The sequence below is a fragment of the Nomascus leucogenys genome, chromosome 12 (assembly GCF_006542625.1).
Source record: "Nomascus leucogenys isolate Asia chromosome 12, Asia_NLE_v1, whole genome shotgun sequence".
Classification (NCBI taxonomy): Eukaryota; Metazoa; Chordata; class Mammalia; order Primates; family Hylobatidae; genus Nomascus; species Nomascus leucogenys.
Window position 1 is genome coordinate 12,197,613 of NC_044392.1, and position 27,930 is coordinate 12,225,542.

At 45.7% G+C, this 27,930-nt stretch overlaps 2 protein-coding genes across 2 annotated transcripts in view; one reads left to right on the forward strand and one right to left on the reverse strand.

Moving 5' to 3' along the window:
- The window catches only part of EBNA1BP2 (EBNA1 binding protein 2), a 55,982-nt gene extending 42,778 nt beyond the window's left edge, over nt 1-13,204 (reverse strand). The window contains exons 1-2 of the mRNA XM_030823662.1: nt 13,123-13,204; nt 9,269-9,316 (exon numbers count right to left, since the gene is read on the reverse strand). The gene's annotated coding sequence lies outside the window, so the exon portion shown is untranslated. The remainder of the gene's footprint in view (nt 1-9,268; nt 9,317-13,122) is intronic.
- Nucleotides 1-27,930, forward strand: part of CFAP57 (cilia and flagella associated protein 57) — an 86,988-nt gene that overhangs the window by 34,343 nt on the left and 24,715 nt on the right. Inside the window, exons 9-17 of the mRNA XM_030823184.1 lie at nt 4,250-4,462; nt 7,271-7,444; nt 13,061-13,222; nt 17,490-17,645; nt 19,481-19,574; nt 20,219-20,409; nt 20,938-21,111; nt 22,165-22,323; nt 25,075-25,218. Of these exons, the coding sequence (XP_030679044.1) occupies nt 4,250-4,462; nt 7,271-7,444; nt 13,061-13,222; nt 17,490-17,645; nt 19,481-19,574; nt 20,219-20,409; nt 20,938-21,111; nt 22,165-22,323; nt 25,075-25,218 (1,467 nt within the window). The remainder of the gene's footprint in view (nt 1-4,249; nt 4,463-7,270; nt 7,445-13,060; nt 13,223-17,489; nt 17,646-19,480; nt 19,575-20,218; nt 20,410-20,937; nt 21,112-22,164; nt 22,324-25,074; nt 25,219-27,930) is intronic.

A 27,930-nucleotide genomic window follows, 5' to 3' on the forward strand; every position in this document is an offset into this window, starting at 1 on the left:
CATCTCAAAAAAAAAAAAAAAAGAAGAAAAAGAAAGAAAGAAAGAAAGAAAGAAAGAAAGAAAGAAGAAAGAAAGAAAAGAAAGAGAAAGAAAGAAAGAAAGAAAGAAAGAAAGAAAGAAAGAAAGAAAGAAAGAAAGAAAGAAAGAAAGATGGCTTTCAAATATTTACTGACTTAGTTCCAGTGAAATATAGAAACTTTACTCTTACATAGCTCCATTCAGTCCTACCCTTTGTTGTACTGTTGTTATCCACATTACATCTTTATATGTTACAAGCCCAACAACACATTGTTTGTAATTATTACTTTATATAATCTTATTATGTCTTTTAAAGAAGCTGAGAGAAAAGACTGAGAGCAAGCGTAAATTTCTAAACCTTCTTATTTACCCTTTTGGTTCTTTTCATTTCTTCTTGTGGATTTGGGTTACCATCTGGTGTCATTTTCTTAACCCAATAAAGCTTTATTCCTACTCATCACCTTTGTACTGTTATTGTCAAATATATTATTTATTACATTTCTACATGTTATAAGCCAAACAATAGTCTCTCTCTAAATATATATAGTACTTTTGCATATATATGCAGTTGCTTTTTAAATCAGCTTAGAGAATAAAGAAGGTATAATATGCAGTTATACTATCTCTTAATTACCTACATAATTACCTCCACCAGTGCTTTTGTTTGTTTGATTTTCCTTTTTCGTGTGAATTCACATTACTGTTTGTGGTTATCTGCTTTCAGCATGAAGGACTTTCTTTACTATTTCCTGGAAGGCAGATCTTCTAGTAAAAAAAAATTTATAAGTTTTTATTTATCTGAGAATATCTTTATGTTCATGTTTATCTTCATGTTTAAAATATAAAAATACAGTTTTGCTGGATGTAAGGTTTTTTTTCTTACTTTCAGTACTTTGCATGTGTCTCCTACTGCTTCTGGCCTCCTTTGTTTCTGAGAGAAGTTAGATATTATGTGATTAATCATTTTTCTCTTATGGCTTTATATATATATATATTAGACGGAGTCTTGCTCTGTCACCAGGCTGGAGTGCAGTGGCACCATCTCGGCTCACTGCAACCTCTACCTCCTGGGTTCAGATGATTCTCCTGCCTCAGCCTCCTGAGTAGCTGAGACTACAGGTGTGCGCCGCCATGCCCAGCTAATTTTTGTATTTTTAGTAGAGACAGGGTTTCACCATTTTGGCCAGGATGGTCTCAACCTCTTGACCTCATGATCCACCTGCCTCGGCCTCCCAAAGTGCTGGGATTACAGGTGTGAGCCACTGTGCCCGGCCAGCTTTCAAGATTTTCTTATCTTTGGCTTTCAACATTTTGTTTTTGATGTGTCTGGATCTAGATTTCTTTGCATTTATCCTACTTGGAGTTTATTGTACTTCTTGGATGTGTAGGTTAATGCTTTTCAACAAATTTGAGATTTTTCAGCATTATTTATTTGAATATTTGTTGTTTTTCTCTCTTCTCCTAGTGCTCTCATTACAGTACACATATGTGGGTGCATTTAATGGCTGCCCACATCTCTCTGAAACTCTATTAATGTTAATCTTTCTTAATTAGTATTTCTCTCTGTTCTTCCAGTTGCACAATCTCTATTGAGCTATTTCAAGTTTGCCAGCTCAAATCTACTGTTGAGACCTTCTAGTGAATTTTTCGTTTTGGTTATTGTACTTTTCAACTCCAGAATTTCCATTTGATTTTTTAAATAATTTCTGTCTTCTCATTATATTCTCTATTTGATGAGGCTTGTCATCCTACCTTCCTTTAACTATTTGAGCATAGTTTCCTTTAGTTAATTGAACTTATTTGTATTAGCTACTTTGAAGTCTTTGTCCGCAAAATCTACCATCTGGGCCCCTTGAAAGGCAATTTCTATTGCCTGAATGCTTTCTTTTTTTCTTTTTCTTATTGGTTACACTCTTTTTGTTTGTTTGTTTGTTTATGTTTCAATTTTTTGTTGGCTGAATATTTTAGACAATATATTGTAGCAGTTCTGGATATGTGTCCCCCCAGGGCATTGTTGTTGGTTGGTTGGCTGATTATCTGTTTCGTGACTTGGCTGAGCTAATTCTGTAAAGTCTGTTTCCCCTGTAGTGTGCAGTGTCTTATATCACTACTCAGAGATTTTTCATCTTTTCTTTTAGTCTGGCTACCTAGGGTTGCCCATGAGTTGCCTAAGCTGCTCATTAGTTATAGATTGTGCATAAACCCCCTCAGACAATTAGGTTTTTACCTTTTACTACCAGATTTATGTGTGGCTTGGAAAATGCTATCACAGTTCAGAGAGTGATGGCTTTTGCATCATGTTCAGCCAGAGACTGGTAGTTGGGATGTCCCCTCTCTGATTGTACATAAGAGGGTACAGCCTTGGGCATGCACAGAGTCTTCCAGGCTGCAAGGGATGAATATGATTTCATTTTTAAGCCTGGCTTCCTAGGAGATGCCCCTGGGTTGGGAGAGCTTAATGTTCAGTGTTTGGTAGACTGTTGTGTTTGGTAGGCCCATTGTGCCAGTGAGACTCTGCCCTATGCTAACGGGTCTTTGTGTAGCTTAGGAGATGCTTTCAAGTTCTCCCCATATCCCACTCTGACTGCACCTGAATCAGTACAGCCTAGCACATACACAAGACCTTCCAGCCCCTAGAGTTGTCTGTTATCCCTGAAGGACTCTTCTTCACTGTCCCTTTCCCTTGCTCTATCAAAATTCCACTCTTCTATATCATTTTGCTTGCATCCTGGAGTTATCAGCCTCCTCTTAATCACTTTCCACCAAGATCTCCACTGTTTTAGACAATGCCCATAGGCATGGACTTTTCCATGTTCTATTCCAAATAAAGTCAGCCCCCTCAAGCAGAGCTGTAGAGCTCCCTGTCTTAGCACCTGACTTTCCCATAGACAGAACCTTTGCTCCGCTGCACCAGAGCTGGGGCAGGGACCTGTTTTTCCAGGAGTAACATCCTCACTTCTGTGAGTGACACTTGAGGTTTGTGCATGTGTGTGCACACGCGTGTGTATGTGTGTGTGCACGTGTGTAAGCCCGTGGTCTTTTTGGCTTGCCCTTCACGGCTTGGAACTTTCACTCTGTAAGCAAACTGGGGCAGGAATCATTAGGGCACAGTTATTCTCAGTATGCTGAGCTTAGAGTGGAGTTTCTTCCAACAAGTGACAATGGGCCGAGGGGAAGACAGTCTGAGACCTCTTGGCCACACCTGCTTGGAATAGAGCTTCTGCAACATGGGGCCGGGCTAAGAATAAGAAATCCCAGCAGTTTTCCTTTCCAGACTGAAACCATAGCCCAAGACCGGGAGCTATGGGGAGAGGGAGTCGCTTATCTTGGCCACACCTGCCCAGAGTGCACAGCAGTGAAGTTTCTGGAGCTGAGGCCGTAACAGAGCGAGCCATGGCTCAAATGCAGCAGACTCTGTTCTTACTGGGATTGAGTAGATTTTCTTGGATAAATGTTTTTCCATTTGCTGTATTCCCTGAGGATAATTTCCAGAGACATTTTATCTGTTTTATTTTAGACAGGGTCTCACTGTGTCACTGAGGCCAGAGTGCAGTGGTACACTCATAGCTCACTGCAGCCTCAGCCTCCCCAGTTCAAACCGTCTTCCTGCCTCAGGCACATGCCACCATGCCCAGCTTATTACTTTTATTTTTATAAAGACAGGGTTTCACTATGTTATCCAGGCTATTCTCAAACTGCTGGGCGCAAGTGATCCTCCCACCTCAGCCTCCCAAAGTGTTGGGACTACAGATGGGATCCACTGCACCCAGCCTTCTAAAGACTTTAAATGATTATTTTTATCATATTTACCAGTTAACCTACATTGTCAGAGAGAAGGTCAAGTTGAGGTCCTTACCGTGCTATTCCAGAAGTCCACTCTCTCTGTGCTATTTTTGCAAGTTTCTGTGAATATATAATTATGTCAAAAATGTTTTGAAAAAAACAGCAATAATTGGTTGGTTCTAGCCTTAAGAAACCTGTACGATTCAGTCTTCACGTTCATAAAGTGAAAGAGAAATGGGAGTGTTTCATCTTCAGTAATTTGCAAGCGTCATAGAAAACAGAATGTGAACGTTCACAAGAAGCTATGTTTTGTGCTAACAGAAGGGCCTACGGCGGGAAAGGACATTCTGCTCAGTCTAGTGGAGCACCTGAGGAGTTTGCGCCCTTTTCCGTGTTAGGGTGTAAGTGTGTGTACACTCTTCAGTGGATATGTCTTCCTCTCCTGCAGATTCGCTCAATTGTGTGGAATGCAGATGATAGCAAACTGATTTCTGGTGGCACAGATGGTGCTGTGTATGAATGGAATCTGTCCGCAGGAAAGAGAGAGACAGAATGCGTGCTCAAGTCTTGCAGCTACAACTGTGTTACTGTCTCCCCCGATGCCAAAATTATCTTTGCTGTTGGATCAGACCACACCCTCAAGGAGATTGCGGATTCCTCGGTGAGTCTGCCCCTGCCCCGCCTCTGGGCTGGTGCACGGATCTGCAGGGACAGCCTCCCGTGCTTACAGCACAAAGTATGCACGGAATGAGGGCCTCTGCATACAGGGCCCCTTCTTCCCAAGATAACATCAGGCTCCTCATTCCTTTTGGATGAGCTCAGTTATTGTCACTTCCTGAATTTCCTGCCCAGTTTCCTTCCTGACTGAGTGAAATTGTAAATTGTGGGGCTCTTTTTCATTTCCGTTTTACTTGCTGTCTGTAACTTCTCTCCCACCTTCCAGGCATGGAGGTCGTGTCATCTCTAAACTGTACTCTTACCCTTGGTCTGCACTTACATTCCTGGGGTAAAAACCTAACTACAGTATGCACTGAGTAACACCAATGATGGACCATATAGACTGTAAGATTGTAATGCCATAAGATTATAATGCCAAATGTTCACTGTACCTTTTCTGTTTAGATACACAGATATTTTCCATTGTGTCACAGTTGCCTACAGTATTCAGCATAGTCACATGCTGTTCAGGTTTCTAGCCTCGGAGCAGTAGGCTGTACCACATAGCCTAGGTGTATAGTAGGCTGTCGCAGCTAGGTTTGTGTAAATACACTCCGTGATGTTTGCGTGACAAAGTAGCCTAACCACGTATCCCATATCAAGCGATGCTTGACTGTGCAGTTAGCTGCTCTCACCTAGGCTTGCCACTGTATTCTTTTGAAATCCCCGAGCTCTGAAACTGTACAGTTACATTGGGCTCCAAATAGTGAAGGGAAAAGAGAGGAGCTCAGCAAGGATGCATCATACAAACATGGCCTGTGCTGTCCTCCAGCTGGCTCCTCCCACTTTTCCTGTGACTGGTGCCTGGGAAAGTGCGTAGACACCACGGCAGCAAGCTAGCCCAAGGCAGGTCTCCCCGTGGCTGGAACACAGCTGACAGTATGGTGACTCTCCTGTGTACCCCCGAGCAGCCTGGTCCTAATTCAATGGCAGCTATCAGTGCTATGCCAGACTAAAGCCCCTTTAGGGCAGGGCCATGTTTTGCTCCTCTTGGCAGTCCCACTAGCTGGCACATTGTGTGGTGCACAGCGTTCAATAAATGTGTGTGTAGGCATGAAAAAATGCTCGTCATCACTGGCCATCAGAGAAATGCAAATCAAAACCACAATGAGATACCATCTCACACCAGTTAGAATGGCGATCATTAAAAAGTCAGGAAACAACAGGTGCTGAAGAGGATGTGGAGAAATAGGAACACTTTTACACTGTTGGTAGAACTGTAAACTAGTTCAACCACTATGGAAGACAGTGTGGCGATTCCTCAAGGATCTAGAACTAGAAATACCATTTGACCCAGCCATCCCATTACTGGGTATATACCCAAAGGACTATAAATCATGCTGCTATAAAGACACATGCACACATATGTTTGTTGTGGCACTATTCACAATAGCAAAGACTTGGAACCAACCCAAATGTCCATCAGTGATTGACTGGATTAAGAAAATGTGGCACATATACACCATGGAATACTATGCAGCCATAAAAAAGGATGAGTTTATGCCCTTTGTAGGGACATGGATGAAGCTGGAAACCATCATTCTGAGCAAACTATCTCAAGGGCAGAAAACCAAACACTGCATGTTCTCACTTATAGGTGGGAATTGAACAATGAGAACACTTGGACACAGGGTGGGGAACACCACACAATGGGGCCTGTCATGGGGTGCGGGGAGCGGGGAGGGATAGCATTAGGAGATATACCCAATGTAAATGATGAGTTAATGGGTGCAGCACACCAACGTGGCACATGTATACATATGTAACAAACCTGCACATTGTGCACATGTACCCTAGAACTTAAAGTATAATAACAATAATAAAAGAAAAAAAATGTGTGTGTAGGTGGGTGGGTGGATGAGTGCATGAATGAGTGAGGGAATGAAGGGGCGCTCTGGTAGTACGGTTGTCCCACCTTATCCACAGTTTCAGTTACCTGTGGTCAACCAAGGTCCAAAAATAGGTGAGTACCATACTGTGAGTAAGATATTTTGGGAGAGAGAAACCACATTCACACAGCTTTTATACAGTATTCTTACAACTGTTCCATTTTATTATTAGGTATTATTTATCTCTTACTGGGCCTAATTTATAAATTAAACCATATCGTAGTTATGTATGTATAGGAGAAAAACATAGTGTATATAGGGCTCAGTACTATCTGGTTTCAGGCACCACTGGGGATCTTGGAACATATCCCTCGAGGATAAGGGGAGACTAATATATAGTTTTGCTTATGTGATGAGCATTAATGAATGCTTGCTGAATGCATTTATGAGCAATAGCCCATTCTCATTTTGAAATGCACCCATGCACAGCAGTCAAAGCAGAGACTGGAGCCCGCCCAGGTACATGAGTTGAAGCAAGTGTCTTTCACACAGATGGTCCGTCATCTGTAGACTAGGGATAACAGTAACTGCCTCAGGGGGTTTCGTGAGGATTGAATGAGTTGCAACATGGAGAAGGCACAGAACCGTGCTTGGCACATAGTAAGTGCTATATGAATATCTCTCTCTATTAGTATTATTCCTAACTCATGAAACTGGTTATTTACCAGCAACACAACGAGGAATATCTAGTTTGCACCTTTTTTGTGCTAGGTACTATTCTGGATGCCAAAAGGGATAGAAAAAGCATTTTTTAAAGACAAGCCCCTAGGGATCTGTTAGAGGAGAGGGCGAGAGAGAATGGCACTGGGACATGGGGGCCACAGCTCGACCCCTCACACTGAGCAGAGCTGCCTGTGTCCCAGATCCTTCGAGAGATATCAGCGTTTGACGTCACCTACACCGCCGTTGTCATCTCGCATTCCGGACGCATGATGTTTGTGGGCACCTCGGTGGGAACCATTCGTGCCATGAAGTACCCTCTGCCTCTGCAGAAGGAATTCAACGAGTACCAGGCCCATGCCGGTCCTATCACCAAGGTGAGCAGGGCCCTCTCCCCAGGAGCCCAGTCCCACACCTGCCTGCCGCATGCCTTGTTCATCCCTTCAACCTCCCAATGTCTTTTCTCTCTTATTTATTCATCCATCCATTGAATCACCATCTATTGACTATGAATATACTCTTTGTTTAAACTACTTCCAGGAATTTAGCCTAGGAAATCATCAGAGATATGCCTAAAAATGTATGTACGACGTTTTCACCATAATGTTATGCATAATAAGGGGCCGTTTGGTGGATGCCGTAGCTGCCGTGAGTGTGGGCTGCACTTGACCACAGCTGCCTCCTTCTCCAGAGAATGCCCTGTACTGAAAGGAGCCATAGCCCTGAAGATCAACCCCTACCTCTCCCTGAGGGTACAAAAGGCCACCCCAGGGGCAAGGGCAATACCATGAGTACACATTTGTAAATTGTCCTTCCATTCACCCTTCTCATAAAGTAGTATCTATGTTCAACAGTCAAAATGTGGAAGCAACCAAGTGTCCATCGACAGACGAATGCATAAGCAAAAGATGGTGTATCTATACAATGGAACAGTATCCTGCCTAAAAAGGAAGGGAATTCTGCAATGTGCTACCACATGGATGAACCTTGAGGATGTTATGCTAAATTAAAGAAGGCCAACCACAAAAAGATAAATACAGTGTGATTCCACTTTCAGGAGATACTTAGAGCAGTCAGAATCACAAAGACAGAGTGGTGGTTGGCAGGGGCTGTGGGGAGGGGGAATGGGGAATGATCGTGTCATAGGTATAGAGTTTTGGTTTTACCAGTCAAAAGGGTTATGGGGGTGGTTGATGGTGATGGTTGCACAACATTACAAATGTATTTAATAACATGAACTGTACACTTGAAAATGGTTAAGATAGCAAATTTTTTTTTTTTTTTTTTTTTTTTGAGACGGAGTCTCGCTCTGTTGCCCAGGCTGGAGTGCAGTGGCGCAATCTCGGCTCACTGCAAGCTCCGCCTCCCGGATTCACGCCATTCTCCTGCCTCAGCCTCTCCGAGTAGCTGGGACTACAGGCGCCCGCCACCACGCCCGGCTAATTTTTTTGTATTTTTAGTAGAGACGGGGTTTCACTGTGGTCTCGATCTGCTGACCTCATGATCCGCCCGCCTCGGCCTCCCAAAGTGCTGGGATTACAAGCGTGAGCCACCACGCCCGGCCTAAGATAGCAAATTTTACAGAATATGTATTTTACCACAATTTTAAAAATGAAATAAAAAAGAATTATCTTGCATGCGAAATGGTTGCCAAGAAATCATAGCCAATAGTAAATTAAAGGTTATTCATTGTGCAAAAAAAAAGTAATGTCTATACCTACACTGACCCCCTGAAAAACAGGCACTGGGAAGGGATGTGTCTCCTCTTCCTTACTCTCTCTTGCTGCAGATTGAATGACACAGCACCTGAGGTTTTGAATTATGTCCCAAACTCCATAGGGGCTTATCTGCAACACTAGCTGTATTAAGAAAAGTTTTCTCATTATAAAACAGAACATTTCTGTACCAGGCCTGGGCCTTGGGTCCAAAGTAAATTACTACAACATATTCCCCCTCTTCCCTTCAGATCTGCTAAGTTTTGTGGATAAGGTATTTATTTTCTGATTATAGAAGCAATGCATGTTTATTTTAAAAATAAAAATCCTTGCCAGGCGCAGTGGCTCACGCCTGTAATCCCAGCACTTTGGAAGCCCAAGGCGGGCAGATCATGAGGTCAGGAGATAGAGACCATCCTGGCTAACACGGTGAAACCCTATCTCTACTAAAAATACAAAAAATTAGCCGGGCGTGGTGGCACACACCTGTAGTCCTAGCTACTCGGGAGACTGAGGCAGGAGAATCGCTTGAACCTGGGAGGCGGAGGTTGCAGTGAGCCGAGATCGCGCCACTACACTCCAGCCTGGGCAACAGAGCGAGATTCTGTCTCAAAAAAAAAAAAAAATCCTCATAATAGTATCATCATTTCTTTGATGCATATCCTTCTACATTTCCACGTGTGTGTGTTTTAAATAAAATTAAGATCATACTGTGAGGCCAGTCTCGTGGCCTGCTTGTTTTTAACTTCACACTACTGTAAGCGTTTGTCCATACAATTAACTATTCCTCAGAAGCATGACTTTAGTAGCTACACAAATATCCTATCCTATGATGGACTGTAACTTACTAACTCTTCTCTTGCAATTAGGCATTTAAATTATCTTATGATCTATAGTGAACAGCCTAGTTTACAATTTTATATGCACATCTCTGATTCTCTCCTAAGACTAAATTCCTAGAGAGAGAATTCCTGAATTAAAGAGTATTGCCATTCTCAAGATTCTTGACACATACTGCTGATTGTGAGAAGACATTTTTCACAGTTAATCCTTTTGTTTTAACTTTTTATCTTGAAATACTTACAGGTTTAGAGGAAATTTTAAAGATGGCACAGAGGAGTTCCCATGTACCCCTCAGTTTCCCCCAGTAATTACATGTTCTAGAACTGTAGCAAAATACCAAACCAGAAAATTGACACTGGTCCACAGTGTATATGTAGTTCTGAATTATTTCTCACATGCACTGTTTGTGTAACCACTACTACAATCACAATATAGAACCGTTCCATCCCCACGAAGATCTCCATCTGCCCTTTAGAGTCATACTCCCGACTCTCATCCCTAATCCCTGGCAACCACTAATTTGTTCTTATTTCCATAACTTTTGTCATTTTGCGAACTGTATATGGAATTATACTGTATGTGGCCTTCTGAAAATGGCTTTTTTATTGATACATAGTATTTGTACATATTATGAAGTACCTGTGATATTTGTTACAGTCATAGAGCGTGTAATGATCAGGTCAGGATATTTAGGGTTTCCATCCATCTCGCGTATTTATGATTTCCGCATGTTGGGAGCATTTGAAGTCCTCTCTTCTAGCAATTTAACAATTTACAATACACTGTTGTTAACTATAGTCACCTTACTCTGCTATCAAACATTAGAACTTATTTCTTCTTTGACTCCGCACGTGGGTCATGCCTGTAATCCCAACACTTTGGGAGGCCGAGGCAGCCAGATCACTTGAGGTCAGGAGTTTGAGACCAGCCTGGCCAACATGGTGAAACCCCCGTTTCTACTAAAAATACAAAAAATTAGCCAGGCATGGTGGTACACGCCTGTAATCCTAGCTACTCGAGAGGCTCAGGCAGGAGAATTGCTTGAACCTGAGAAGCCGAGATTGCAGTGAGCCGGGAGATCGTGCCACTGCACCCTTAGCCTGGGCAACACAGCAGACTCTATCTCAAAAAAAAAAAAAAAAAGAAGAAAAGAAAACTGATTTCTTCTATCTAGTGTTTGTATCTGTTAACCAATCTCTCTTTAGCACCCCGCCCACCCGTACACTCTTCCCTAGTATCTATCATGCCACTGTGTACCTTTATGAGGTCAGCATTTTTGGGGTTTTTTTTGAGACAGAGTCTCACTCTGTCGCCCAGGCTTGAGTGCAATGACATGATCTCTGCTTACTGCAACCACCACCTCCTGGGTTCAAGCGATTCTTCCACCTCAGCCTCCTAAGTAGCTGGGATTACAGGCACATGCCATCATGCCCAACTAGGGTCAACATTTTTTAGCTCTCACATATGAATGAGAACATACAGTATTTGTTTTTCTGTACCTGACATATTTCAGTTAACTTCACGACCTCCAGTTCCATCCATGTTGCTGCAAAAACATGATTTCATTCATTATTGTGGTCAAATAGTATTTCAGTGGGTATATATACCACATTTTCTTTATTCATTCATCCACCGATGGACACTTAGGTTGATTCCATATCTTTACTATTGGTGGTACAATAAATATGGGGGGGTGGAGTGCAGGTATCCTTTCAATATGCTGATTTCCTTTCCTTTAGAAAAATACCCAGTAATGAGATTGCAGGATTGTATGGTAGTTCTATTTTTAGTTTTTCTGAGAAGTCTACATACTGTTTTCCACAGTGGTTGTACTAATTTACCTTCCCACCAACAGTGTATAAGAGTTCTCTCTTCTCCACATTCTTGCCAGAATCTGTTATTTGTTGTCTTTTTAATAATACCTACTCTAACTGGGATAAGAGGGTATCTCATGGTGGTTTTGATTTGCATTTCCCTGATGATTAGTGATGCTGAGCATTTTTTCATATACCTGTTGGCCATTTGTATGTCTTCTTTTGAGAAATGTCTATTCATGTCCTTAGCACACTTTTTTTTTTTTTTTTTTTGAGATAGAGTTTTGCTCTCGTCACCCAGGCTGGAGTGCAATGGCTCAATCTCAGCTCACTGCAACCTCCCGCTCCTGGGTTCAAGAGATTCTCCTGCCTCAGCCTCCCGAGTAGCTGGGGTTACAGTGCCTGCCACCACGCCCAGCTAATTTTTGTATTTTTAGTAGGAATGAGGTTTCACTATGTTGTCCAGGCTGGTCTCAAACTCCTGACCTCAGGTGATCCACCCTCCTTAGCCTCCCAACGTGCTGGGATTACAGGTGTAAGCCACCACGCCCGCCCCTTAGCCCACTTTTTAATGAGATTTTTAGATTTTTTTGTTTGTTTAATGTTGAGTTGTTTGAGTTCTTTGTGTATTCTGGATATTGGTCTTTTGTCAGAGTAAAGTTTGCAAATATTTTCTCCCATTTGACAGGTTGTCTCTTCACTCTGTTGATTGTTTCCTTTGCTGTGCAGAAGCTTTTTAGCGTAATGTCCTGATTGTGGCTTTTTCTACTCAGCTTAATCTCCTTCAAATCCATCCAAGTTGTGTTGTATACCAATCATAGTTTATTCCCTTTTATTGCTGAGTAGTATTCCATGAAAAATCACAGTTTGTGTAGCCATTCACCTATTATAGGATATTTTTAATTTTTTCCAGTTTTCAGCTATTATAAATAAAGCTGCTGTGACCAATCATATACAGGCTTTTGTGTGGAAATAAGTTTTCATTTCTCTGGGATAAATGCCCAGGAGTATAACTGCTGAATCGTATGGTAAGTGTATATTCAGGTTTTTTTTTAAAACTGCCAAGCTATTTTCCAGAGTGGCTGTACCATTTTACATTCCTACCAAGAATGTATGAGACCCAGTTTCTCTGCATCATTGCCAGCACTTGGTGTTGTCACTGTTTTTTTATTTTAGCTGTTCTAATGGGTGTGTAGTGATATCGCATCATGATCCTAATTTTGCATTTTCCTAAATGGCTAATAATGTGGAGCATCTCTTCATGTGCTTACTTGCTACCTGTGTATTTTCCCTGGTGAAATGTCTCTGTATCTTTTGTCTACTTTCTGATTGGATTGATTGGCTTTTTTACTGTTGAGTTTTGAGAGTTTCTTGTACATTCTAGATAATAGCTGACTCTTCAGATTCCAAATCCACAGGGAATGTAGACATAACCTTACTTCTTCTATTCATTAACAGATGCCTGTGAGGGCTCCTGTCTCATTCTTACCTGAGATCAAGTTTACCTCCCTATGAGGCTGTGCCCAGGACTGCATGGGGGGGAAGCCTTGCACAACAGCTGGCTCAGCCCTGGTCATCTGTGGCCTTGAAAGCTTCCTGGCCATGACCTTTTTCTCTTCAGATGTTGCTTACCTTTGATGATCAGTTCCTGCTGACTGCTGCTGAGGATGGCTGCCTGTTCACCTGGAAGGTCTTTGATAAGGATGGCCGGGGAATCAAGCGAGAGAGGGAGGTGGGCTTTGCCGAAGAGGTGCTTGTGACTAAAACAGACATGGAAGAAAAGGTAAGAACTGGATGTAATGAAGAGGGACATGGAATTCCTTACCAGACTGCATTCAGATGCGGGTCCAGCACCGGGGCCCTCTACAGCCTGGCTACACCCTATGCCCAGTGCAGACCTCCACGGCTCCCTGCACATCCACTGTCCACACAACCAAGCTCTCCTCCTCACTGCCACTGTCCACCCTACTCTGCCTGTCTTTCTGCCATGTGATCGTCTTGACTTACACTGTGCTTTGCTTTTATTCTGTGATCTGGTTTTCCTCTTCCTACTCTTTGAAACCAAGAATAATGAAACATACAATTCTCTTATGACCAACAGTTTCTAGCACATGCTGGGCACATGGAAGACAATCAATAAATATTTACACAAGTAAAGTATGTTCTCATTTAAATCTCACAACATGTCTATGAAGAAGATACTGTCATTCTCCCCATGTTTCAAAAAACAAGTCAAGAGAGCTTGAGGGACGTGTCCAAAGTCAGTGTGCTAATAATTAATAGGACTAGAGTTCTAATCCAGATTTAATCCAGAGCCCCTCTCCCTTAATCACTATACCAAAGGGACATCCCTTCCTTCCTGTTGATGCAGTAAATATTCCATAAAGGTGTGTTTTGCAGAGATATGACTGCATAGCTCTGTGCTACGCTCCCTAAGGGAGAAGCTGAATGGATGATAAACACACAAGGCTCATGGAGGATCACAAAGCTACACAGTCATTGCTGTTTGTCCGGAATCTTAAGTGTGTTTATTGAACACCTACCATTTGCCAGGCACTGGGGATGCACGTGTGAAAAGACAGGTGTGGGCCCTGTGACATGACCAGGAAGCTTACAGTCAAGTGAGGGATAGAAACAAGTAAAGCCATCAGAGCAGCAATACAACACTGCCACAAAGCAGGGTGACAAGCCCCTGGCATTTGCTGGTGATCCCTTCTAGAGCTCCCTAGAATTTTCTGCAGGAAAAGCAAAGAGGGAGAAGAGGATGAGGGAGGGCCCCGTGAGAGTGGGGGCCTGACTTGCTGCAGAAGGAAGCTTTCCTTTTCTCTGTTATCTTTTCTGTTCTTCCCAGAGGGTAGGGGAGGAGGCCAAATAGGAGACAGCAGGCTGAACCAAAGGCCTGAAGGTGCCCAACCTGTCTTCTGACCACATGCCCCAGATGGGCCTGACAGTACTTCTGCCAGGCTGGAAATGGCTCATGCATATACCGCTCCTTCTTGAAACTCCCTTCTGTCTTACCATCCTTGTGACCACACTCTGTTCCCTGTAAACCTTTCTGACTCCTCCTCCCCGCTTCTGTCCTGGCTCTTCCTCCGCCTGTCCCTTAAAAAGCATGTTCCCAGAATTCCCAACTCTCTTTATATTCTGTTATAGTCTATGTAACTCTCAGGCCATGATTTACCTTCTCTGCCTAGGATTTACAGAGGGGTCTGCTGTGTACCTGACACTATACTAAGGTCTGGGATTACAGAGATAAAAGACATAAAGCATCCTTTAGCTGATAGCCGGGGAAGAGGGCAGAGTATCATAAAGAAGGGAATTAAACGTACAGTGGAATGAAGTGTCATGAAAGGGCGATGCTGTGGGAGGACAGGGGAAGGAACTTGGCTCGGGCCAGGTGGTGCCAGAGGACATGAGCCTTGCTCAGAGCCTTCCAGAACAAATGGACAAGGGCCAGTGAGCAATGAGCAGTGAGTGTGTGCAGAGGGATGAGGGAGTGGTGGTCTGCAAAGCTGCTCCTAGTTAGGGTGTGCCAGAGAGGAGGGCTGAAGATGAAGCTGGAGAGAAACAGGTCAGGGGGCCGTTTACACCATGCATTAGGCTGGACATTGTTCATAAGGACCGTTCATAAATTTAAGCTAGGGAATGACTTAATATGATTCGCATCTCGGAGAGATTAATCTGCAGCAATGTGAAGAATAGATGGAGGAAGGACACTGAACAAGGACCTCAAACACAGCATGTCAAAGGCCGGGTCGTTCCCACGGATAAATATATCCCACTAGCCAGGGCAGACCCCTGGGGTCATTGATAAGTATTCATTCAGTGCTGACCATGTTGCTAGTTTTATGCTAGGTTCTGGAGATAAAGCAGTGAAGCAAGACAGGCCAAGTCCCACCCTCAGGTACCGGTCCTTCTACCTAGGAGACAGCCTTCATCCATGATCCTTACCTCTCCACCCCACACCCAATCAGGCACTACCCTCTCTAAACTCACTCTCTCCAACCTCTCCATTCCTCTCCGGTCCCCTCCCCTACCTCAGTCCAAACCCTGGCCGTCTCTCACCTGGTCTATGCAGTTGTCCCCCACCCACCTCAGCAACTCATCATCCTGCCTTTGGTCCTTCCTTAATCTAGTCCATGCTGCCTACTGCCATTGGAGAGATCTTTATAACACCAAAGTCAGCCTGATCAGGTTCGATGAGGGCCTTTGGAAGCCCTCTAGGATAAAATCCAAACTTCCTAGCATGGCCTACCGGGTCCCTGATGGTCTGACGTAGTCTCGGCTGCCCCTTCCTATGCGTCCAACCTGTGCCATATCACATGCAGTGACTGCCCTGGCCAGGCATTCCTGCCACATCCTCTCTGACTTTGCACGTGCAATTTGTGCTTATCCTTCATCTCAGTACTTCCTGTGCACCAGATCCTCACTAGTCTGCTGGCCAGGAATGCAGAAATGTGCATAATCCGTTCCTTGATGTCAAGTCGTTCACAGGTAGTAGAGGAGACAGACCAGAAATGATGAGATAGGGATGCACGGGGTGTCCCCATAGGTAAGCAAGAAGAAAACATTGCATTCTGACCCACTCTGTCATCAACATTAACTTTTTAAGGAAATGAAGGGTGTGTGTATTATAGTATTTTTAGAAAACTTTGTCATCAGTGAGTACGATGGGAGAAGACACTAGGCCGGGTGCAGTGGCTCAGCCTGTAATCCCAGTACTTTGGGAGGCTGAGGCAGGAGGACCGCTTGAGCTCAAGAGTTCAAGACCAGCCTGGGCAACATAGTGAGACCCCCATCTCTACAAAAAATATAAAATATAAAAATTAGCCAGGTGTGGTGGGGCGTGCCTGTAGTCCCAGCTACTTGGCAGGCTGAGGTGGGAGGATCATTTGAGCCCAGGAGGTCAAGGCTACAGTGAGCCGTGATCACACCACCGCACTCCAGCCTGTGTGACAGAGTGAAACCGCGTCTCAAAAAAAAAAAAAAGGAAAAAAGGAAGAAGAAGAAGATACTAGGCATAAAAACCAGCAAGACAGAAGAGTTAGGATCTATATTAAAGTAATAAAAGTGAGTCTAAGAAGACATCAAGAGGGACAGATTGGCAGTACTGAGAACTACCCAGCTTTGGACACTTACCATGATTTGTAATAATGTGTTTATCTGGCTGCCTCAGTAGACTCTAAGTTCCATGGGGACAGCCATCATGCTTCGGTAAATATCTTCTGAGATCTTACTCTGTGTTAGATATTGTTCCAGTACTTGGGATATATCAATATATCAGCAAACAAACCCTACAAAGATTCTGGTCTATGTGGAGCTCAAGTTCTGATGGGGAAAAAAGAATAAAAACAATAAACAAAATAATAAGTAGCCGGGCGCGGTGGCTCACACTTGTAATCCCAGCACTTTGGGAGGCTGAGGCGGGTGGATCACGAGGTCAGGAGATCGAGACCACGGTGAAACCCCGTCTCTACTAAAAATACAAAAAATTAGCCAGGCGTGGTGGCGGGCGCCTGTAGTCCCAGCTACTCGGAGAGGCTGAGGCAGGAGAATGGCGTGAATCCGGGAGGCGGAGCTTGCAGTGAGCCGAGATTGCGCCACTGCACTCCAGCCTGGGCAATAGAGCGAGACTCCGTCTCAAAAAAAAAAAAAAAAAAAGTAAATTATAGAAAGTGCAAGATCTAAGGAAATAAGAAGTAGAGCAGAGTAAGAGAGGTGATGGGTCCTGGGAATGGGAAGGGGTTGCAGAATTAAACAGTGTGGTCCAAGTCAGCCTCGTCAAGCAGGAGACGGTTAAGCCGACTTGAATGAGGTGAGAGCGTTACTAGCACAATGCAGTAAGGATTTTTTGAGGATAGAGGAGGAAGCTCATATGTCTCCTCGTTTTTAGCCGGTGTGCCTTCTGGGGAAAAGATGACAAGTTCTAGTTGAGATGCACTGAGTTTGAAGCTAGGCAGAGCTGCAGGTCTCAGGTCAAGGCCGCAGGTTTAAATATTTTGAGTTACCCTCACTGTCAGTGTTCTTGATTCTCTGTCCTTCTCCCAAAGGCTCAGGTTATGTTGGAGCTAAAGACTCGTGTGGAGGAATTAAAAATGGAGAATGAGTATCAACTCCGACTAAAGGACATAAACTATTCTGAGAAGATTAAGGAGCTAACAGACAAGTTCATCCAGGAAATGGAATCCTTGAAAACAAAAAACCAGGTCTGTTTAAGCGACTGACCAACAAGCACGAATAACAAGAAATTTCCACTTTCAAGACAGGACTGGCATATACTGCCCAAGCTATGCTCAAACAGTAAGATATGTGAAAATGTCCAATTTTAAAGCATAGTTGTTGATATCAGAAATGCTTACAACTGGCCAGGCACAGGGGCTCACGCCTGTAATCCCAGCACTTTGGGAGGCCAAGGCGGGCGGATCCCTTGAGGTCAGGAGTTCGAGACCAGCCTGGCCAATGTGGTGAAATCCCATCTCTAGCCAGGCATGGTGGCGCGTACCCATAGTCCCAGCTACTCGGGAGGTTGAGGCATGAGAATCAGCTGAACCTGGGAGGTGGAGGTTGCAGTGAGCTGAGATCGCTCCACAGCACTCCAGCCTGGGCAACAGAGACTCTGTCTAAAAATAAATAAATAAATAAAAATAAATGCTTACAATCAATTGCTCAGTGAAAAAAAGCAGAATATAAACCACTTTATGGTGAATGGTATTAATCGGTATTAGTGGTATTAACAGATTAATTAATCTAATCTATAGCAGTAAAATACATATAGAAAATAGATAACAGGATAATTATCTCTGAAAGTTGAGATTACAGATAATTTAAATTTTGTTTTTCATACTTTTTGTAATTTCTAAATCTCTACAATGAGAATTATGATTAGAAGAAACTTATTTAAAAACAAAATGAAAAGATAAGAAAAACAAAGCACAAAGATAAGAAAATCAAAGCATAGATGGAGAATAACTAGCAGAATACTGATTCCTGGATTGTCAGGAAGTTGAATAAAATTAGTCTACATGGCCTTTACATAGTTAGATTTGGTCTGGGACTCTCCCAGATTCCTTTCTTTGTTCTACACAAATCTGGACTCCTATCTAAAATCCCCGCTGGGCAAGGTGGCTCACCCCTATAATCTTAACACTTTGGAAGGCGTAGGCAGGAGGATCGCTTGTGTCCGAGAGCTTGAGACCAGCATGGGCAACATAGTGAGACCCGGTCTCTACGTAAAATAAAAAATGAGTCTGCCATGGTGGCATGTGCCTGTAGTTCTAGCTACTTGGGAGGCTGGGATGGGAGGATTGCTTGAGCCTGGGAGGTGGGGGCTGTAGTGAGTCATGATCTCGGCACTGCACTCCAGCCTGGATGACAGAGCGAGGCCCTGTCCCTCACCCCCTAAAAAAATTCCCAATTATGTGCTTGCGGGATATTTGTTTCTTTAATGTCTATGGGTCATAAAGTTTGGCTAAAAAAAAAAGAAAGAAAGAAAAACCTTGGCTATTAATTGTATTAATTAATTCACTTTATAATTTTATTCATTTAGCCAACAAACATTTATTTGGTGCTCTATATAAGCCAGGCGCAAAGTTAGGTCCTGAAGATGGCACACCACCTCCAACTCGCCCCCCAAGCCTGAAATCTTTCCTGCTCAGTTAAAAAAAAACACTTCCTCAGAAGCTTACCCATGAGCACACCCAAGGATTTTGTTGACAGCAATGTGCCGGCAACAGAGGATTCAAATGAATCCCTACTTTTTCACCCAGAAGTCCTTCTGATACGTGTCCAAAACTGAACTCATCATTGACAAACCCATTTAGTAGCAAGAATAGAAATAGGAACAGTGTAGAGCTTTTAGAGCAGAATATAACATAAATAAAAAGTGACGATGTGGTTGTTGCTTCATAGAACAGTGCTTGGTGCCAAATAAGGGCTAGAGAAATGTCTGTGAGTGAAGGAGGCTGTTACTTGTAAAATCAGTTCTTGCCCTAGTAGTGCTTTCAGCAGATGTGTGTAAATGAGGAAATGTGACTCGTTTTAGGTCTTAAGAACCGAAAAAGAGAAGCAGGATGTTTATCACCGTGAGCACATAGAAGACCTCCTAGACAAGCAAAGCCGGGAACTGCAAGACCTGGGTGAGCCCACAAGCAGAGGCCTCGTTGGTTAGGGTTGGAAGAGCTAGGTTATGGGGAAACACTCAAGAGTCCCCCAGACACAGTAGAAGTCTCAGGGAATATGGCTTTGTCTAAAAACAGGCTACGTGTATCCCCTGGAACTCACCGTGGTTTTCACTTCTGTGTTTTTACCCATTCACTAAGCACATTAAACACCTGTTGCATGAAAGTAGAAGGCATGGAAAAGGTCAAGTTTGGAACCTGATAGTCTTGCCTTGGGTCCCAGGCTCACCAGGTACTTGCCAGGTGCTCTGGGGAGTCACCTGACCTTACCGAGCCTCACTTTACTCTGCTATAAAGCGGGAGTCCTAATACTTATTTTTCACACTCAGGATATTCTTCTAGGCCCTGAGCCCCCAAATACCACTCTGTGCTTTCCTGGAAACTGTTCTTCCCAGAGCAGGCAGGCAGGGAGTTTGGCTACCTGATGAGATGATGGGATGAGGGGTTGGCGGCGAGGAAGCCAGGCAGGCATTTGAATCTTGGCTCTGGAGGCAGCTGCTCCAGCTGGTGCTGGAAGGGATGGGAGAGCGCCCAGGGCTCCTGGGTGTCCCTGAAGCAAGTGCTGCTCTCCCACCTTAAATGCCATTCTTGCTTCTCTCCAGAATGTTGCAACAACCAAAAGTTGCTTCTAGAATATGAGAAGTACCAGGAGCTGCAGCTCAAGTCCCAGAGGATGCAGGAAGAGTATGAAAAACAGCTCCGGGATAACGATGAGACCAAGAGCCAGGCCCTGGAGGAGCTGACTGAGTTTTATGAGGCAAAACTGCAGGAGAAAACCACCCTTCTGGAAGAGGTACTCACAGGAAGCCATGCTGTGCCTCTCTTTTGCAGAGAAAAGCCACCCAATCACTCAGATCTCCATGGCATAGCCACTGTATGCCAGGATGTGTTGTACACTGGGACAGACATGGTTTCTACCCCCAAGGAACTTATATCTAATGAGAGAGACAGTCAAATAACATCTCAAATAAATATAACATTATGACTGTCACAAGTTCCATGAGAGAAAAATATAGGAAGGCTGGGTGTCCGGTGAACAAGACCAAAGGAGAACAGGGATGGGGTGTTGGTAAGATTGGGGTTGAAGTGGTGGAGCGTGAGGCCTGATTTGGTAGAAAAAGAGGGGAGGCAGGAAGACAGGACAGACGGGAAGAAGGTGGACGGGTCAAGGGCCCTGTGGCCATGGTCTCTGTTTCTGGAATGACACTCGCCTCCGACGCCCTGGGACAGGTCCCCATGCTCATCTCACCTCAAGCCCTATTGGCACAAAGGTGCGTGAGTCCCTTCTCCCCTAACCACATGCCCACTCTCTCTGAGCCAGGCACAGGAAGACGTCAGGCAGCAGCTGCGGGAGTTTGAAGAGACCAAGAAGCAGATTGAGGAAGATGAAGACCGAGAAATCCAAGATATCAAAACCAAGTATGAGAAAAAGCTTCGGGATGAAAAGGAATCAAACCTGCGGCTCAAGGGAGAAACAGGCATCATGAGGAAGAAGGTAGCAGGCTGTTCTCCGAGGGACCTGGAGGGGCGAGGGTGTTGCCGAGAAAGCTGGTGGCGGGGGGGTGCACTGACCAGCCTGGGGGTGCTGGCCAGGGTCCTGCCTGTCCCCATCTTCAGCGAGCAGGCTGGGAGAAGAGCACCAGCCAGTGCACCCTCACGCAGACGGACCCTCCCCACCATGTCCTCGGAAAGGCAGCGGCACGGGCTTCCCTGCTGTCCTTTTCACAGGGTATTGGAGTTCCCCATGCGTAGATAGAGGCTTTCTAGTTTTCACTTACTGGCAAGTAGGATTCAGTCAGTGTTTTCTGAGATAACTCTCCGATGGAAATGGAAATGGAAATAAGGTCTTCTGGGGATGAGACAGGTGAAGTCTTGGCCTGGAGGCCTCCTCAGGCTCTTGGTCCAGGGAGTCGTGGGCGGCTCCTGTTCAGCACCATGGGTGGGAGAGGGAATGGGGGTGTAGGATGCTTAGTTTACAAAGTGGGGAAGATGTTTTTAAGTTCACTCACTATCAGGGGTGAGGGAGGATTCAACTTAGTTTCCCCAAAACATTTAGCCCTGGAAAAGTTAAGTTCAAAGCAAGCTGAAGTTTCTTCCTATTAGAAAGCACACTAGTAAATCCAGAGGACCATCAGTCTTCCCTTCTTGGTCATGGCTAAGATGGCTCATCAGTTAGGGCCCACTTTCTGTGACCTTGATGCAGTATGGATCCCAGCCTTTCAAGATCAGTGTGGTCATAGAAGTCTCTGGTCCACTTGGCGTACCGGTCTCTGGAACCTCTAGTGAAGACAGTCAGTCCTCTCATACGGGGAATGGGCCTGGATGTTATGGGACAGAATACTACATCATCCATTTGGCCTGGGAAATTCCCGAACTGTCCCAAGTGCTCCAGAGATTCACTCCTAAAATCCCAGAAATGTTGAGTGCTAAGTGTTTTCAGTCCACAGAAGGTGGCCGGTGGTGGGGAGCCCCTTACACTGAGACAGTGGGAGGAATGGAGATGAGTTCTGACTTCAGTGGTCTTTGTTGTTGCTGTTCGCTTTTCTAGTTCAGTAGCCTACAGAAGGAGATTGAAGAACGAACCAATGACATTGAGACCCTAAAAGGAGAGCAGATGAAGCTGCAAGGAGTCATTAAGTCTCTGGAGAAGGACATCCAAGGCCTCAAGCGAGAGATCCAGGAAAGAGACGAGACTATTCAAGACAAGGTGACAGCTCTCCTTCTGTCCTCCCTCAGCTACGGCCAGATGGGCCAAGGCGAGGAAGGCAAAGCTCAGGGGAGAGAGGGTCCCTAGCTTCTCAGGATGCATTTCTTTAACTTGATGGGGGAACCAGCGGTCAGTGAAGCACCTGTTGTGCGGTCAGCAAAGTACCTGTTGTCTGCTTGGCACTGGGCTAATCACTGTCAACACATCACATTTAGTTCTGCCAACAACCCAGGGGGCCTGAGAACCCAGTGTTATGGTTCGGGAAGGTGAACTCCACAAGGCTCGGTATCTTGCCCAGGGTCACACACTTCAGTAGGTGACAGGCTGCAATAAGAACCTGAGTCAGCTGACTCCACTGCTGCAGGCATCCTCGGAGGTGCTTCCCCATGGGCTGGGGGCAGCTCACTTGCCGCACTGCCCACATGGTCCCCCTGTCACAGAGGGACTCTCCTGGGGTTGTCCCTGTCCAGGAGGCTGCTTCCACTTTGGGGATGCCTTTCTTACAAAACACTCAGATGACAGAGACATCCCATTCTGTGGGGCAGACACCTCAATACCCAGCATGTAGGATCATCCTCCTGAGCACATCCAGATTCCGTGCCCTCCTCTCCATCCCCTCTGCCACTACGGCCCAAGGCAGGCAGAATTCTCCAAGGGCTGGGGACGTGGGCTTCAGTGTTAGGGAACTAGGTCCAGCACAGGTTCCATTTACTGGCCATTGCACCTCGAGCAACTTCTCTAAACCTTCATTTTCTCACCTATAAAATGGGGATGATAACCGCCTCAAGGGGTCTTGTAAGGATTACATGGGATCATGGGATCATGCCTGGATGTCATTTCTGCATGTGTCAGTGTACATATCTGGGTTTTGGTTTTTTTGTTGTTGTTGTTTGTTTAGGGAGGATCCAAAGCTCTGTTCAGATTCTCAAAGGGGGTTTTGACAAGAAAGAGACTAATGGCCTCACTTCCCACCTCCCGCCACCATGGACTGGCAGGGTGCAGGTGCAATGCTAATGCTGCCACTCTCCTGCTCAAAGCCCTCACAGCGCCCCATTGCTACAGCAGGGGTCAGCATGCTCTTTCTGTAAAGGCCTAGGTAGTAAATATTTTTGGCTTTGGAGGCCATGTGGTCTGTCTCAACGAATCAACACCGCTGCCGTAGTGTGAAACCACCCATAAACAAAACATTAATCAATTAACTTGGCTGTGTTCCAATAAAGTTTTACAGAAATAGACAGCAGGCCCAATGTGGCCCACAGGCTGTAGTTTGCCAACCCCTGGCCTAGGAGATAAATTCTGAACTCTTTCCCCCAACGTGAAGACCCTCACCTGCCTCCTCTATTTCCCCAGCCTCACCTCTCACCTCCCCCATGAACCACCATTTGGCTCTCAAGCCAGTCATTCTCAGCACCCTCAATATATACTTTGCCTTCTGTGCTTTCCTCTTTTACAACATTTATCACAATTTAGGCTTAGATTTGCTTCTGTGTCTTCTTTCCCAACTAGTGTTTTCTTTTAAGGGCAAGGGACTGTGTTGTGTTTATATTTGGAAACCCAATACTTGACAAAAGATCTTCATTCAGTAAATGTTTGATGGATGGATATACTTATGTTCTGATTACTATCGCCATGCAACAAATTAACCTTAAAACTTACTGATTGAGGCCAGGTGCGGTGGCTCACGCCTGTAATCCCAGCACTTTGGGAGGCAGAGGCAGGTGGATCACTTGAGGTCAGGAGTTCGAGACCAGCCTGGCCAACATGGTGAAACCGCGTTTCCACTAAAAATATAAAAATTAGCCGGGAGTGGTGGCACATGCCTGTAATCCCAGCTACTCTGGAGGCTGAGGCAGGAGAATCGCTTGAACTTGAGAAGCAGAGGTTGCAGTGAGCCGAGATCGTGCCACTACACTCTAGCCTGGGTGACAGAGTGAGACCCTGTCTCAAAAAGAAAAACTTAGCGATTGAAAGCAACTATTTTATTCTGCTTACAGGTTCTACAGATCTGGAATCTGGACAGGGTACAAAAGGATGGCTTATCTCTGTCCCCGATGTCTGGGGCCTCAGCTGGGAATACTGGGGGTGACTCAAAACAGCTGGAGGCTGGAAGATCAACATCCAATGTGGCTTCTTCAGTCACATGTCTGGCACCTTGGCAGGGGTGTCTGGGAGGCTAGGCTCAGCTGGGTCTTTTGATCAGAGCCCCTAATGTGCCCACCAGCCTGGATGTCTCAGTGTAGTTGGACTTCTTACATAGCAGATGCCCTCCCCCAATGCAGGTGTCCCAAGAGAGCCAGATAAAAGCTGCTTGGCCTTTTTTGGCCTAGCCTTGGAAGTCACACAGTCTCCCTTCTGCTGCATTATTTGGGTTACGAACAAGTCACAAGTCAAGGCAAATGCAAAGGAAGGGGATTCGCTTCCACCTCCTGATGGAGAAGCAGGAAGGTCACGCTGTAGAACAGCTGGAGTGTGGGGCGGGAGATGCTGTGGGGCCCATCGTTGGAAAATACCGCTGTTCACAACCTAGTATGAATGAGTGAGTGAATGCATGAGAGTCCTGGTACAGAGGCCGAGGGGTCTGTGCTGTAGCCCCATGCGGGGAGTGCCAGCCTCTGTACTGACGAAGGGAGGAGAGGAGTCTCCTGATTGACCTCTTCAACCAGGAGAGTCACAGGCTTCGTGTTCTTTGCCCTAAAGGGCTGCAGTATACCAGGGCCTTACGATATCTCTCACGTCTCATCTCACCCCCAGGAGAAGCGAATTTATGATCTGAAAAAGAAAAATCAAGAACTAGGGAAATTCAAGTTTGTGCTTGACTACAAAATAAAGGAGCTGAAGAAGCAAATAGAACCTCGAGAGAATGAGATCAGGGTGATGAAGGAACAGATTCAGGAGGTAAGAAGCCATTTGCAACACTCTGGCCTCTCATTCCCTCTGTGTCTTCTTCCACCATTGGCTAGCTGGCCTCAGGGACTGAGGGGAAGCTCTCCTCACAGTCCTCTTTGCTCCCAAGGTGTGTGCAGCCTCCAGTCCACAGGGGTGCAACAGGGAAGGCCGTGGCCCCGCTGCCGCCTCAGCCGTCCCCAAAAGCAAATCGCTTGGGAGTTAACTTGCCGCAGGACCTGGAGATGGGCTTTGGCCCTACCCGTGTTCTGTGCCCTCCTAAGGGAGATGCAGCTATTGGGCATTTGGCCACCAGAGGGCAGTGTGTACTCAGCCAACAGGCTATCCTTCTAGTTCAACATTTTTTCTCAAACTGGAAATGTTGGTTGAGACCCTAGGCGAGGCCATGGTGTTTGGACTTCATCAGATAAGGAATGAGGAGTCATCAGACGCTCTTGAGCAGAAGAGTGGCATAATTAAGAATATGTTCTGGGAAGCAAACAGGATGAAGGTAGAGAGGGGAGATTAAAAGCAAGATCAACTGGACAAGGGTTTCTGAGAATCCTGTGAGGTCCCCCGTGCCCCCCCCCAGCACACCACCCTTCCCTGCAACATGTGTTTCCCCATCAGCCTCCCCTACCGGGCTGACAGCGGAGTCCATGTTGATCTAAAACCGAATTCTTGATTTTTCTCTCCCCCTTCCTCCAATTTTCCCTTTCTCAGTTAGTGGTCCATGATCCACCCAGTTACTTAATGCAGAAATGCAGAAGTCTTTCTTGATTCTTCACTTCTCTTAATTCCTTATCCAAATCATCACCAACATCTATCTGATCAGTTTCCAAAACATATCTCACATCAAACCCTCCTTTCCCGCTGCTGCTATCACCCTGGTACAAGCAGCCACCATCTCTTATCTGGACTGGACTCCAGCCTCCAGTCTGGTCTCCACATAGAGGCCTGAGTGAACTCCCCAATGGGGTTCCATCCCACCTACAATAAAATCCAAAGTCCCAGTCAGGCCCACAAGGTCCTGCGTGATCCAGCCCCTCCCTGCCTCTCCCTGCCTCTCCAGCCTCCTCTCGCAGCTCCCTCTCCCTGCTCCAGCCCACTGGCTTTCTGACAGTTCCTGTAAGTCACGCTTTTCCATCTCAGGACCTCTGCAGTGCTGCTGCCTCTGCCTGGAAGGCTCTTCCCCCAGATCACCACATGGCTGGCTTCTTTGCATCTTTCAGGTCTCAGCCTATATGCCTTCCCTAACCGCCCTAGACAAAATAGGCTTCTGCTCCTCCTCCATCTTCTCTAATTGTTTGTGCTGAGCCAGGATAACAGATACAAGGGTGTCAGAGAGCACTGATGACCCAACTAGAAGTGCCAGAGCCATGGGGGTGCCGGTCTGCCCGATGACACCTGTGCTCTGGTAAGCCCAGTAAAGAGCCAGGTGGAGATCAGTCCAGGGCCAGGGGGCCCAGAGGGGGTACGTCCTTGTGACAATGACTTTTTCCCTGGCTTCTGGGATGAGAAAGGATGCCCCCAGCTGACCACAGACCTGCCTCCGCTGGGCCTCCTACCATTCTTGAGTGCTTTCAGGGCCCCAGAATGGCAGCTGTCAGTCCATTCGGGGTGCTATAACAAAATACTTTAGAAGGGGTAATTTATGGCCAACAGAAATGTATTGCTGAAAGTACTGGAAGCTGGGAAGTCTAAGACCAAGGCTCCAGCAGATTTGGTGTGCAGGCCTATTCCTCATAGATGGCACCTGCTATGTGTCCTCATGTGATGGAAGGGAAAAGGGGGCAAACAAGCTCCCTCCAGCCTCTCGTACAAGGGCACAAATCCCATTTGAGAGGGCTCTTCCTTCGTGACCTGATCACCTCCCAAAGACCTGACCTCTTAATCCCATCACTTTGGGGGTTAGGTTTCACCATAGGAATTTGGGGTGGAGGGCACCAACGTTCATCAGACCATAGCAGCCTGAGAAGATGAGAGGAAGAGCAGAGGCCCCACCAACCTGGAGGGCCAGCACACCACGGGCCCCTGGAAATCACTGCCCCCTTTCTCCCTCCTCATTTGACACATTTGTCGGCTGCATTTCAGGTCGGGTCCGTTGTTTGCTAATGGTCAGCTTACTTCCCCCACCAACACACCTGGGGGGACCATTCGTCTTCTCTGGCAGCAACGGGCCAACCATGGCCTTGATGCTCAGCAGGGAATATACTTGCACCTTGGGAGTGATTCCAGCAGGATCCCTCCCATCTCCTTCCGCTGGTGCCAGTTGCTGTCAGGGCTGATATCTGGGCCTGGGTGCCTCCGGGAGCCTCTGACCTTGGGGCTTCCCTCTGGGGGTCATAGACACCTTTGGTTCATGCACTGTGGGTCTCCTGTAAAGATCTTTTTCTCCCAGGAAGGAAGCCTCAAGCCCTCGGCTCATTTGTAGAGCTGCAACCTCTAATAACACTTCCCGATTCAGGTACCTCCCCTCACATACTCTCTTTCCAACTTGGCTCTGATGATCCAAGGGTCCCTTTGCCCTGCCTAGGGGAGAGGTTTCCCGAGGCTTGTCGTTTGAGTTTACACTCATTTACTAGGGCAGGGTTTCTCGAGCTCGGCACTATTACTATTTTGAGGTAGGTAATTCTCTGTCATGGAGGGTCTGTCCTGTATATTGCAGGACGTTTAGCAGCATCCCTGGTCTCTACCTGCTAGATCCCAAAAGCACTCCCTATC